General features: G+C 45.8%; 1 protein-coding gene across 3 annotated transcripts; it reads right to left on the minus strand.

The window, feature by feature from the left end:
• Positions 1-210: 210 nt before the first annotated feature.
• Positions 211-5,409, minus strand: LOC123111050 (uncharacterized). Of its 3 annotated transcripts, none has more exons than XM_044531728.1 (5): positions 5,110-5,409; positions 3,754-4,986; positions 2,109-3,572; positions 663-1,196; positions 211-574 (listed from the first exon to the last, which is right to left on the minus strand). In XM_044531728.1, exons 1-3 carry the CDS (start codon positions 5,239-5,241, stop codon positions 2,949-2,951), a joined length of 1,989 nt encoding a protein of 662 aa, XP_044387663.1. In that variant the 5' UTR covers positions 5,242-5,409; the 3' UTR covers positions 211-574; positions 663-1,196; positions 2,109-2,948. The 3 variants fall into 3 exon arrangements, with proteins under 3 accessions (XP_044387663.1, XP_044387662.1, XP_044387661.1); XM_044531727.1 differs by having other exon boundaries at positions 663-744; positions 832-3,572; XM_044531726.1 differs by having other exon boundaries at positions 663-3,572.
• Positions 5,410-12,816: the final 7,407 nt, after the last annotated feature.

A 12,816-nucleotide genomic window follows, 5' to 3' on the forward strand; every position in this document is an offset into this window, starting at 1 on the left:
ACTTATTTTCTTACCATGCCGCAATTTTGATTCAACCACACTGAACACTGAGGTTTGGCAAGCAGTTCATTTAAGAATAACTGTGCTATCTCCAACATCGAGCCTTACAGCCGATCCTCCTTGTGCACTTTCCAGGGTCGCCTCCCCCACAATCAAGAAAAAACAGCATGAAATACTTGAGCAAATACACATACAGGTTTCATTCTGAGCTTAAAACACAAGAACTTGGAACTATAAAAGATAATGCAACAGGGCTGCTTCGGTCAATCAACTGACAGTTGTGCACACATTTGCAAGTAGCTAATGTCAGGTTTGATACACTTTAAACATAGAGCAAATTCGACTGTTACATCTCTACCTCTGTATGCATAATTAGCACAAATCTTCCATGGTGAATAAAGAATCATCTCTAGTATTCAAGAATACTAGAAGGTCACGCGCTTTCTCCCATGGCGTCCTGAGATTAAGAGCAGGCCCATGTGTTTTATGCACCGTTGTCTTCAACCGACTCCAAACGGTGCCCTCTTTCAGCAATCCATTCAATAGAGTGATCAACAGCTCAACACCAACAATCCTAGAAAGCAAACACAATTTTCGTCTTAGCCACACAATAATAATACATTGCATCATAAACCATACGAAGAAGAGTCGAAAAATGGCACCTGTTTCTAGAAGACAGTACGTCCAGGTTAGCAAGAGTTATGCACACTTTGGACCCATAGCTACCAGGCAGAGCGAGCATCCCTGCAAAATAGACCACAAAAAGGAAAATGAACAGATATATTAATGTGCCTGTTCTAACCCAGAACAATCTAGTGTAGAAATACATACCGTCTTGCATTTTGAGAGTACATCCCATGACCAGAGCAATTACCGGCAAAATGTTTTATCCCACGAAATATTGCTAATAGAAGCAGTCACATAACTAAACACTAATGAAGCGTGATGGATAAAGTAACACCACGAATCTCAAAAACTTCTCGTCCACCATAAGCAAATACTTAGAACTCTGAAAATGTATGACGACAGTATGTGATATTCCCGGATACCCGTGGTCATCAGGTGATTTAGCATAACAAGCACACATAATCAGAAGTTAGTATATTAATCTTGAACAAAAAATGTAACCTTGAGATTTTTATCAGGCTTCCAAGTCAGTGCTTGCATAAGGGTGAGGTTGGAGAAGAAGTGTCAACCTGACATAAGCAGTTTAATTCAATTAATAGCTCAAAAGAACAATACCAAGGTTATGCTTTTTTCAGATATTCAAATATAAGAGTAAAGATAACTACATTAATAGCAATTGGAAGATATAACTCTCGTGTAAATGGTGCCTTGATTAATGTTAAATTGTTAAACTGTGTAAACTGCGCACGAGATTTGGCTAATTTGAAAAGATAAAACATTTTCCCATGTATAACTGTAAACTAACAGTAACATCCTAGACTGAGCTTGGCAAGAACAGTTACTTCCATGGCTTGAGAATGCCACTGACATCTTTGAGTACCTTAATCCTTCTTTCGTTCGACTAACTGAATATGCTCATAAACCCCTTTAATAAAGCATAAAGGTTAGCAAATATCACCCATAGATAATAAGCAACAAGATACACCAAATAAGTGGTATGAACCAGCAGTCAGCATTTCTCTGAACTTTGATACTAGATCCACACTCCTTACAAATGCACAACATCGATATGATCACCTAATTTTTATTTTTCTGCAAATTCCTATGAAAATGGGAATCGCAGTGCGCTACGTGATTAGCACAGGCTAACAGGGCAACAACGCAGGGCCGCACAGAACAAAAAAGGCCAGTCTTAAGTCCTACGGAAAGAGCAAGTACATGATTAAAGCTAAATAAAGCTCAAGCATTTCTTAATGGAACCCCTCTTCCAAGTACACAAACAATAGATAATATATAGACTCGATCTGTACATGATATCACAATCATACACCGATCATCAACAGAAAATTGATCATGCATCACGAAGAATGCATACACCAACAAGGATCCACTATAGAACTAATCGACGCTGATGAAAAAAAGGAAAAAAAATAGACGATGATGTAAAAAAGGAGAAAGAGATAGGGAGGAGGCTGTCCCACCTTGCTGCTGGAGAGGAGGTTGGAGTAGATGTCGTCGTAGCAGTTGCGGAGATCTTCCGCCACGCGGTGGGGGTACTGTGCGCGCTGTCAGGCTGTCCCTTTCGCATTCAGCCCATGTTTGGTTGCAACTATTGCTGCTGAGGTTAGCGGTGGGATCTGCCTCTGTCAAGTGTCGATGATGAATATTGTGTGAACGCACCATCTATAATATACTCTACCAAACCATCATCATATTCGCCTTGAGTTGCTGCAACTAATCTAACCTATTACATTATAGCTATGGACTTGAAGCTCCAAAAACTGTAACCAGACATTCAGAAAGTTGATCAAGAAAGATTTAGTCATCAACCCTGAAATCACCAAGAGAATACTCATGACTCTTGGAGAGATATCACACTAGTTAGTGCATAACCAGTGCATTCATAAATATAGTCCGAGAGGCTACAACATTTGCCCTGAACTGAAATCACCAAAAGAGTTCACAGATTATAAACATCTTAATGGGTTTCAGATCAGCCAAAACCCAGTCCATATCTTAGAATTCTACAGAAATCCTACAGGTTACTCCTCAACGCATTTTGTTGCTTCACACCGTCTGCCCATTCCTGCCTTTATCTGCCCTCTCTTTCTTCCTAACGACAGAGACCACAGGAAAGAGGCCGGCGACAAGAGAATACTCAACATCTTGCTTCTACGAGAGGAACTCTAACTTGAGCACTAACAAATATGGGCATGCTTGGTATGTAGACTAACATTGGCACACTGTATCTTAGTCATGCCGCAGTTCCTTAGGCATCTATTTGGTCCATTACCACGCTTTATCACACCATGGTCCACATGTCATATACTCAGTTTCTTGCCAAAGTTTGCAACAATTTTGGTGGCCATTTTGTTTGCCACACTTTTTGTGGCAGACAAAATTTGACTAAGGTTAGTTGTGGCAATGCTAGTCATCAACCAAACATACCCTATATCCTCAGCATTCTCGCTGGCCTTTCGCTTCCTATCAACTGCTTCTACATCCCCATCTTCGACATCAGCCTTGGAGGTGGTATCCCGACTTGCAGCTCCAACAACCTTCTCAACTCCATCACCAGCACCGAAATTCCCCACATTCCTCTTGAACAACCTCAACCGGGCATCTGAACCTGCATCTCCAGCATCGGCACCTTCGCCATCAGAATCACCATCAACACTCGTCCGCTGATGCCCTCCTCCGCCTGTTTTTGCACCAGCAAGAGTCACCCTGGCCTTCTGCCTACCCCTTGTCTTGGCAACAACCGGGGACCATGTTACCCACGGCCTCCTGAGTCCCACCGTCTCTGCTTCTGCCTGCTCCACCAACACAAATCTCACCTTTTTGGCAGCACTGGAGCTGCCACTGCTCGCATCAGTCCCTGGATGCTTCAAACATCCTTTTCTCACTACCACCTCGGCCACTTGCTCCTCTGCACCAGCACAATCCTGTAAAACAAAACAAGGATCAATCCCATCTTGCCGTTACGTTCCCTGTTAAAGCAAAATAGGAATAACAGATATATGCCTCATCATTTCACAGGATCAACTACGGAACTACCTATAATTTTAGTTCTATAGCCACTGCTAGGATTAGAAGGAATTTCACCACCACTGGTAGCTAACTTACCTTAGCGCTGCCATTCCTTAGTAACACCAAATGTTCGCCTTCCTTCACCACATTATCCTCTATGCCGTCATTGGCCGCATTGTGCGCGGACAGCAATTCGCTGGCAGCGGAATGGTTTCGCCTAGATTGCCTCAGTGGACGGGCCTTAAAGGGAGCAACAACTTGTTCTTGATATTCTTCCTCTATAGAAGATGCAAGATGTTGATGCCTGTTGATGCAAGTAGTTGGTTTACTGGGTCCCCTCCTATTTCCCAGTCTCTTGACAAAGTGATTTTCCTCCACCACACCATTGTCACCCTGACCAGCTCTACTCCTTAAACCACCGGGAACAGGAGCATCCATTACAGGCATCTCCCCATCAGAGCGTGCATCTTCTGTGTTCCTTGTCCTCTTGTACTCAACGACAACGGGAGACATCATAGCAGCTGCTATTGAGCTTGATCTTGTGGCCCTACCTGATGTTTCCTCCTTAGGGGCCCTTTGCGCAGCAAGTTCATCTTCTTGCACCTTGCTGCAACTTCTCTTGCTCTCAAGAGCAATTAATCCAGAATTTAGTGTTCTACCTAAGTCTTGATCTTCAGCACGTTGCTCCTCAACACATGTCTGTTCCTTAACATATGTTGCCTTCATCCGCCCTCTCTTCTCAAGCACATGAGAGCACACCAAGGGGGCTGCTGATAGCCGGCCGCTCGACCTTGTGCATCTACGAGGAACCATATGCACAGAACTATCCATGCACTTTCTCTTCTTGTTCCGCGTCTTGCCAACAGTTTCTTCTACCTCATCTTCTTCCTCAGCCTTGGGAGCATTACTTCCAACTATGTTAGAAGGTGCTAAATCAGTAGGTGCCGGAGCTGCTGCAATTGCTTTAGCCGGAGCAGTAAGCTGCTCAACTCCAGCACCCAAATTCATCGCAATCCTCTTAGACCGCCTAACCGGAGCATGTGCCCCTACCACTGGAGCAGAACCACCACCAAGTTGGACACGGGTCTGACGACAAGGCCTCCCTCCGCCTACGTCTGCACCACGAACAGGAACGGTCTCCCCGCCATTCCGCCTCCCCCTTGTGTTGGCAGCAGCTGGTGACATGACCCGCACCTGGGGCTCCAACACAAAGCTCACCTTTTTGGACGAACCGGAACCCCCGCCGCTCGCACCACCCACTGACCGCTTCAAGCAGCCCTTTGCCACCACCACACCGACCACCCGCCGCTTCTCCGTGTCGTCGCGACCCTGCAAAAGGGGGGCAAGGATCATCAGTCCCGTCCCCACTGTGAATCCGAGGAAGGCGTATGGCACGCGCGGAGAAGTGGATGAGAAGCGATCATCCAGTGGATGGGGCATTTCCCCGGTCACCTGTGTCGCCACCGAAGCGAGGGTTTGAGCTGGGTTGGATACCCATGCGGAGAGGGTATGGACGAGGTCGGCGTTAGGGGCGGCTCCGGCGAGGGCGTGGCTCTTGCGGCGCGCCCGCAGCTTCCGGGGCATCGCTTCTGGCGGAACCCGCGGCGGAGGCGAGGCCGGCGACGGCGAGGCGTTGGGGTTTTGGAGGGGAGAAGCGTTTGATTTTGGGCGAGGAGTGCGGGTGTGGGGATTGCTGACTCTGGAAGTCGCGGTAGCGGGGTCCTTGAGAGGATGGGAGTGAGAAAGAGTGGCCGTAGTTCAAAAGAAAGCTCGGTTTTTTTGAAGTCACAAGGGTAACGAATCTACATTAATGACGATGAATCGCTGCATTTAGTAACCTCGCTAAGAATAGCAAACGCCGGAGCGCTCCGGCTTTGTTTCCCCTCCCGGCTCGGTGAATGTAACTTTTTTTTCTTGTGAACACAGTAGCTCGGTGGATGTAAATGGTGTGTGTGTTTTCTTACCTCTGCGTGTGTTGCCCACTTGCCCATCCATCAGTACACAATTGTGGTGTTTTACCATTGCGGACCGCATGGTGAAGTGAAAGAGATAACTTTTGGGTTTGGACATGTTTCCTTCTCCCATAAGCCCGGTTGTTTCCATAACTGTAGCCGGTTTCCTGGGTTTTGACCCGGTTCCTTCTTCTGTAAGCCCGATTGTTCTCATAACTACAGCCGGACTCCTCAAACGTTTCCTATATGTTTGGACGGATGATTCGGTCAGTGATCGGTCACAAAATCTCAATCCAGTTGCACCCCTCGTAGTGGCCTTTTTTGCAACAAGCTTTGCGCATGAAAGGAATTGACAAAGCCTGGAGAAAACATGTCGAATCCTTTGTGCAGGGAGGTAGCGTTGGTATTGAAGTTAATGACGATATTGGTCATTACTTTCAAATGCTTAAAGGATTAAGACAGGGTGATCCCATGTCACCGATCCTTTTTAATATTGTGGTTGATATGTTGACCGTGCTTGTTAATAGAGCGAAACAAGATGGTCAGGTAGGTGGTCTTATCCCACATATAATGGATGGTGGGGTATCTATCCTACAATACGCAGATGACACAATTATTTTCATGGAGCATGACCTCGCGAAAGCAAGGAACACGAAGTTAGTTCTTTGCTTATTCGAATAACTGTCCGGACTCAAGATTAATTTTAATAAGAGCGAATTGTTCTGCTTTGGACGCGCTAAGGAGGAGCAAGAAAGATATAAACAGTTGTTCGGGTGTGAATTAGGTGCGCTTCCCTTTAAGTATCTAGGGATACCAATTCATCATAGCAAACTTACTAATAAAGAAAGGAAATGCATTGAGGATCGGTTTGAGAAGAAATTAAGTTGCTGGAAAGGCAAACTTTTATCATACGGAGGAAGGCTAATTCTTATTAACTCGGTGCTAACGAGCATGCCGATGTTCCTCCTCTCTTTCTTTGAAGTACCAGTAGGAGTACGGGAAAGATTAGACTTCTACTGATCCAGATTCTTTTGGCAAATTGATGAGAATAAGGCCAAGTATAGGCTTGCCAAGTGGGAGATGATTTGTAGACCAAAGGACTTATGAGGACGAAGGTTGCTTTCTTTAACAGAGTGACATTTAAAGTGGGGAATGGGCAACAAACTCGATCCTGGGAGGATACCTGGTTAGGGGGCACTCCATTAGTGTTATAGTATCCAATTTTATATCACATTGCACAACGGAAAGAAGTTTCTATTGCGTCTGTGTTGCAGTCCATTCCCCTTAATATTCAATTTCGACGGGCACTTGTGGGTCCACGCTGGGATACATGGTTGCATCTTGTGCGTAGGTTAATGGAGATTAATCTTTTGGATGCCAATGACACGATAAGTTGGAAGTTAACGGGGTCAGGTGTTTTCACGGTTAAATCAATGTATACGGATTTAATCAATACTGGAGACATCCCAAGGTCGGGGCATATCTGGAAAATTAAGGTGCCGTTGAAAATAAAAGTGTTTATGTTGTTTGTTCACAAAGGTGTAATCTTAACCAAAGATAATCTAGCCAAATGCAATTGGGAAGGGAGTCAACGATGTTGCTTTTGTGACCAGAATGAAACAATTGAACATCTACTTATTAAATGTCCGATTGCTAGATTACTTTGGAGAATGATTCATGTTGCTTTTAGCATCACTCCGCCAACTTCAATATCACAGTTTTTTCATGACTGGCTGGATGGGGTGGTACCTCAGACAACTGCACAAATCAGAGTCGGAGCATGTGCGTTGCTTTCGGCGATATGGAATTGTCGGAATGATGTTGCCTTTAATAGACAAAACATTACTATATTTTTGCAGGTCATCTCCAGAGCGTCTACATGGATCCCTACGTGGTCCTTGTTGAGCCATACGGACCACAGGGCGCACATGGCTATTGAGTGCAACTGATGGGAAACGGTTGCACGGTATACATACAACCGATATGGATGGCGGTCCAGTAATATGGTAGGTGTGTAGACATCTTGAACTATTATAGCCGGTTGTGGCTTTTTTTATTTTTGGCCGCATGTGGCATTTGTTTCTTCATGATCTTTTGAGACCACTTTAGGAGACTTTTGGACCTCTTTTCTTAATAAAATGGCTGTGTGCATCGAATGATGCAGAGGCCGGGGGTTAACCTCCTTTTCTAAAAAAAAGTTGCACCCCTCGTATCAGCATTGTACGCTCGGGCCGACTAACACCCCTCATATACAGCTCATATATGTGCGGATATAGGGAGGCCCAGAAGTGCCCGCCATGTCGGATCCAACCAACACCGACCCACCACGACCTAACAAATATTCGTCTCCATCCGCATCCCGGACGATACCCTAGCCACTCCATTCCGCCCCCAAGCTTCGTTCCGGCGATTTCCGGCCTTCTCCCCATGACGGGCAGCGGATTCGACTCCGAACTCTCCAGATCCATCGACTGGGACCTCGTCACATGCAGAGCCGAGGAGGAGATGGTCATCCGCATGACTCTCCGCCGCTTCCGGGAGGAGTCCGCCCCACCATGATCGGGCTGGATCCGGCGGGAATCCATTGCATCCGCGCAAATGGCGCTTGGATCCGCCGGGGCTGGTGGCTTGAGGCGCAAGACCGCGACCTCGACGGATGCAGTGTGGTTAACCACGGTCTGATGGCTGCGGTGTGGTCCATCTAGCGTACCAACTCGGGGGTTGCGACACAACCACTTCGGTGGCGCATCCTGCCTGCGGCGTCGGGCTCTAAGTCGGAGGTAAACGCATACAGCTCATCCGTCGGGGACGCAAGGTGTGCCCGCCGTGCAAGGCAGAGTTCGTGGCAACCCTCGAGGCCGATGCCACAGAGGCGGATGATGGAGTCAAACCCAGTAGATCTCGTGTAGGGGGGCTCGAATGAGTACCCTTTGTGTGATGGTAACAAAGACACATGATTTTACCCAGGTTCGGGCTCTCTCGAAGAGATAATGCCCTACGTCCTCCTTTGATCGTATTGATTTTGAGGGAGTACATTGTACATGTTGATCTACCATGAGTTCATGTGTGTATGAATGTTTCGTCTACGAGCCCTATCCTTCGGTTTATATAGGTACACCCGGTACTTAGGTTTACACATAGGTTTGTTATATCTAGGATAATTGTGGTGTAGACAATTCATGAACTGCAAGTGCACATGGTTGTTCTAGCACTTTTGTTCTGATAAGTAGAGTGTCGAACCCACAGGGAGCTGATAGGAAGGCGTCACAAACCCCGCAACTAAGTTGTCACTTTCACGCAGCCATGTACACACCCAAATTGAAGTTTGGAAATAGTCTACTCTATCGTTGCTAGGAAAACTAGATAAAAAGGCAATTGACTAAACTACTAACAAGAAGGTAAAACAAGAAACATAAGACACTAAGTTAGTAGGGATGACGCTTGAGTAGTAAACGTTCTCGAGGGGTCTGGAATCACTACCACATATGAACTATCGTATCCTTTAGTAACTGGTCAAATGCATAAGTGGGCGGAGCCGGGTACAACACACGTTCTACTCGAAGTAGACTTCGTGCCACGCATGCCACCATCATAGTCTCCCCCACAAGGTTACAACTAATGACAATTAAGGGTTGCCCCGTGGACGTGGCCTCGCTAAGGGTTCTCCGTAATTCTCCAATCCTTTGCAAAGGTGAGGAACTGAGGTTTTTACTGTCACCTCAAATTACCCTAATATCCCCAACCATCACAAGGATTGTAACATACTTCACGGCACAAGGCATAAATGTGAGTGAGGGCTCCTCTCAACATTCGTGAAGGCTACTAACTCGAATCATGAACAAGTAATATTATATCGCAACAAATATCATATAGGGTTCAACCATATCCCCAAGAACTAATACAACTACTCAATCAAAGATAAGTTACAAGCCGGCATCAAGCCGGATGAAGGGAGGAGGCATGGTGGTGTTGATGGAGATGGCGGCGCGGTGGTGATGGAGATGGGGCGGCGCCGGTGCCGGTGCCGGCGCGAGGGCACATGCCGGAAGGCTAGTGCTCATGGTGGTGGAGCCTCCTTCTTCCCTTGACGTTGTCCCTTCCTCTTAGGTGTGGAGAAACAATGGAGATGGTCTTGGATGTGTTGGTGATGAATGAGAGACGATGGAGAGAGGAGGCAGCGACTAGGGTTGAAGAGATGTATGTAGGGCACCTCCTCGGCCTCTTCCGTTGATGTGATGCATCCAAGGGCTCGATATGAGCCTTATCCTCTCCCAGACCCTTCATTATGAGCCAAGGATCCCATCGGAACAATTGGGGATGAAATCAGTGAAGAATTCCGTCTGGAAGGGCAACTTTCGGAGCTGTCTAGACATCAAACGACCGCCGAAATGACTCCATGCGGTCGTTTGGAACATCATCTTTTACTCTGACCTTTTTCGGTAAAATGGCCGCCAAATCTTCATACAAACTCAGAATTTGACGTTCTTGGGCTCAAGATTCATATGAATGACACTGAGCCATTTCTGGTCTTAGATCGTGATTTGGAGAACTTTGGGAAATGACTTTCGCCAACCTCCAAAATGGTTAAGTCTGCCTCCACTACAAAAAAAATACACTTCCGTGATGGTACGTGTTTGTCACAGTAGGTCACATTTTCTGTCATGCATGTACTTCCATGACGATTTTATGACAGAATCAAGATAGTCATACCTGTGTTGTCAAGTGTTCCATGACATTACCAAAATTATCATCACGGAAGTGTCCACTTCCATGACGATAAATTGCGCGTTACAGAAATGCTTTCGTCAAGGGTGATCGACACGTGGCATCCACCGTAACGGAACGCCGTTAAGCTATCGGGTCCGGTTTTGGATCCGATAACTCGTTAACAACCCGGACCAATGGGGATTTTCCACGTGTAAAATCATCATTGGCTGGAGGAAACATGTGTCAGCTCCGCGTTGGCACAGGTGTCACTCATCCAATGAGAGAGATGTGCCTATGATATGTTGACACGTGGACCGGCCCAAAAGTGGCCCATAAAGTTTAAATGGGTCGGCCCAACTAAAGGCCCACAAGATTTTGCGGACCATAATGGGCCGGCCCAGCTAAAGGCCCACAAGATTTTGCGGACCATAATGGACCGGCCCAGCTAAAGGCCCGCGAGATTTTGCGGACCATAATGGGCTGGCCCAACTAAAGGCCCACAAGATTTTGCGGACCATAATGTGCCGGCCCAGCTAAAGGCCCATGAGACTTCGCCGACCATAATGGGCCGACCCAGCTGAAGGCCCACAAGATTTTGAGGACCCTAGTAGGCTGGCCCATTAACTAGCTGCCGTGTTTTGGGCCAAATGCCGACCCATATTTGATCCGGTCCATAATGGCCTGCCACGTTCCGGGCCTAATAATGGCTCATATGAGATCCGGCCTGTTAAAAGCCTACCACGTTCTAGGCCAAATTACGACCCAGATCAGGTCCGGCCCTTTAAGAGGCTTTGGGCTAAATTATGGCCCATATCAGATTCAGCCCGTCAACTGGACGCTATGCTTTTGGGCCCACTTGCTAAAGGCCCATTTAGTAATTCAGCCTGATATTAGTTTCGGCCTGTTAAAGGCCCGTTTAACATTTCGGCCTTATATATATTTCGGCCTATTAAAAGCCCATCATATAGTTGGGCCTAACTACGGCCCCGTTTGCATCCGACCTGCTCACAACCGATAATCTGATTGGGCCAAACAAGGACCGAGACAATTTTGGCCTGTTATAAGCCCGTGATTTAATTGGCACAATCATGGGCCGGGGTCTATTTCGGCCTGCTGCCGACCCGTGAGCTGTTCGACACGTTTCAGGCCCAACCTACTTTTCAGCCTCCTAAAATCCCATTGAGTTTTCTTGGGAAAATAGGGCCGACGGTTTACTCGGCCTATTAAAGGCCCGAATCTACTAGTGGGCTAGTTTACATTTAGGCCTGTTAACGAACCAAGATGACGGGGCCCATGATGCGGGTCATACATAGTGATTTGCATGACGGCTCGATTAATGTACCGTAATGTTACGGTTTGGCCGGTTTACTACGAAGACATGATATATATAGAGTAAAATAACTGCAACATCATGAATAAGAAAAAAACCTAGACTATACAATAAAGAAATTACAGCATATTACATCCACTGGGCATCAAAGTTCGCCACTATGATAATAAAGCACAAGCAGACAGCAGATTACATACACTGGGCATAAAAAATCGCCACCAGTGCAATTAAACACGCCGACAAAATAATATACAAAACTGACAGCACTTCAATAGAGTTCAAGAAAGGTTAGCCCTGCTCGGGAGCTGCAGCGCAAGCAGCTAAGCAAGCTGATGAGACTGCGCTTGTTTGACACTTATATCCTCCTCACTCTGAAAGATAAACAAGCAGACAGATGACAGGTTTTGCACATATAAGTATCAGTGCTGATAATTCATCACATTTCTTACTGGCGAATAAAGTGACACAGTTTAAAATAGCATTAACACAATATGGTATTGTTCAGGTCAAGACATGGCAGGAAATGATATTATGAAGGAGTTGGCAGCTTCACGACACCACTGGATTACAGATCAAGAACTCATAAGTATCAATGGTTAGTGTGCTGTCAATTTATCCCATTTCAGATTGGCAAAATAAGGTCGCTTGCTCTATATAGTTTAATTTACATGGTATGAAGAAGGAACTTGATTGTACAACTGAAAACTTAAATTGAGAAGGACAAACTTTTGTTTATGAACTACATAATAAACTTTAAACATGCAATTTGATGCAAACACCAAAAATAAATAGTTGTTGCAGTCATGCCTAACCAAATATACACAACAAAGTTTGAAGGCTTGAGAAGGACAAACTTACATTATTGGTGAAGGCAGGCTCTATAAAGCCCTTGTCCATGCTGATGGGCGGGAGGGGGGGGGGCAATTCAATAAGTTTACCACGGAATTTTCTTCATAAGCATTGCCTTTATTCTACGTTCTGTTAAGAGTAAATATAGATGTGACAATATAAGAAAAAATGGAGAATATTTAAGATAAGATGAAGAGTGATGCTACATAACCAAGTAGCTATAAATGTAAGTACAGCGATATAGGCAAAAGGTACAGCCAAGAGCAATGCAGAGCTAAACTTCTTTAGTACCATCGGTGTTATCCAACCTTATGGTAAGAG

Source organism: Triticum aestivum, chromosome 5B, assembly GCF_018294505.1.
Source record: "Triticum aestivum cultivar Chinese Spring chromosome 5B, IWGSC CS RefSeq v2.1, whole genome shotgun sequence".
In the NCBI taxonomy this organism is placed as follows: Eukaryota; Viridiplantae; Streptophyta; class Magnoliopsida; order Poales; family Poaceae; genus Triticum; species Triticum aestivum.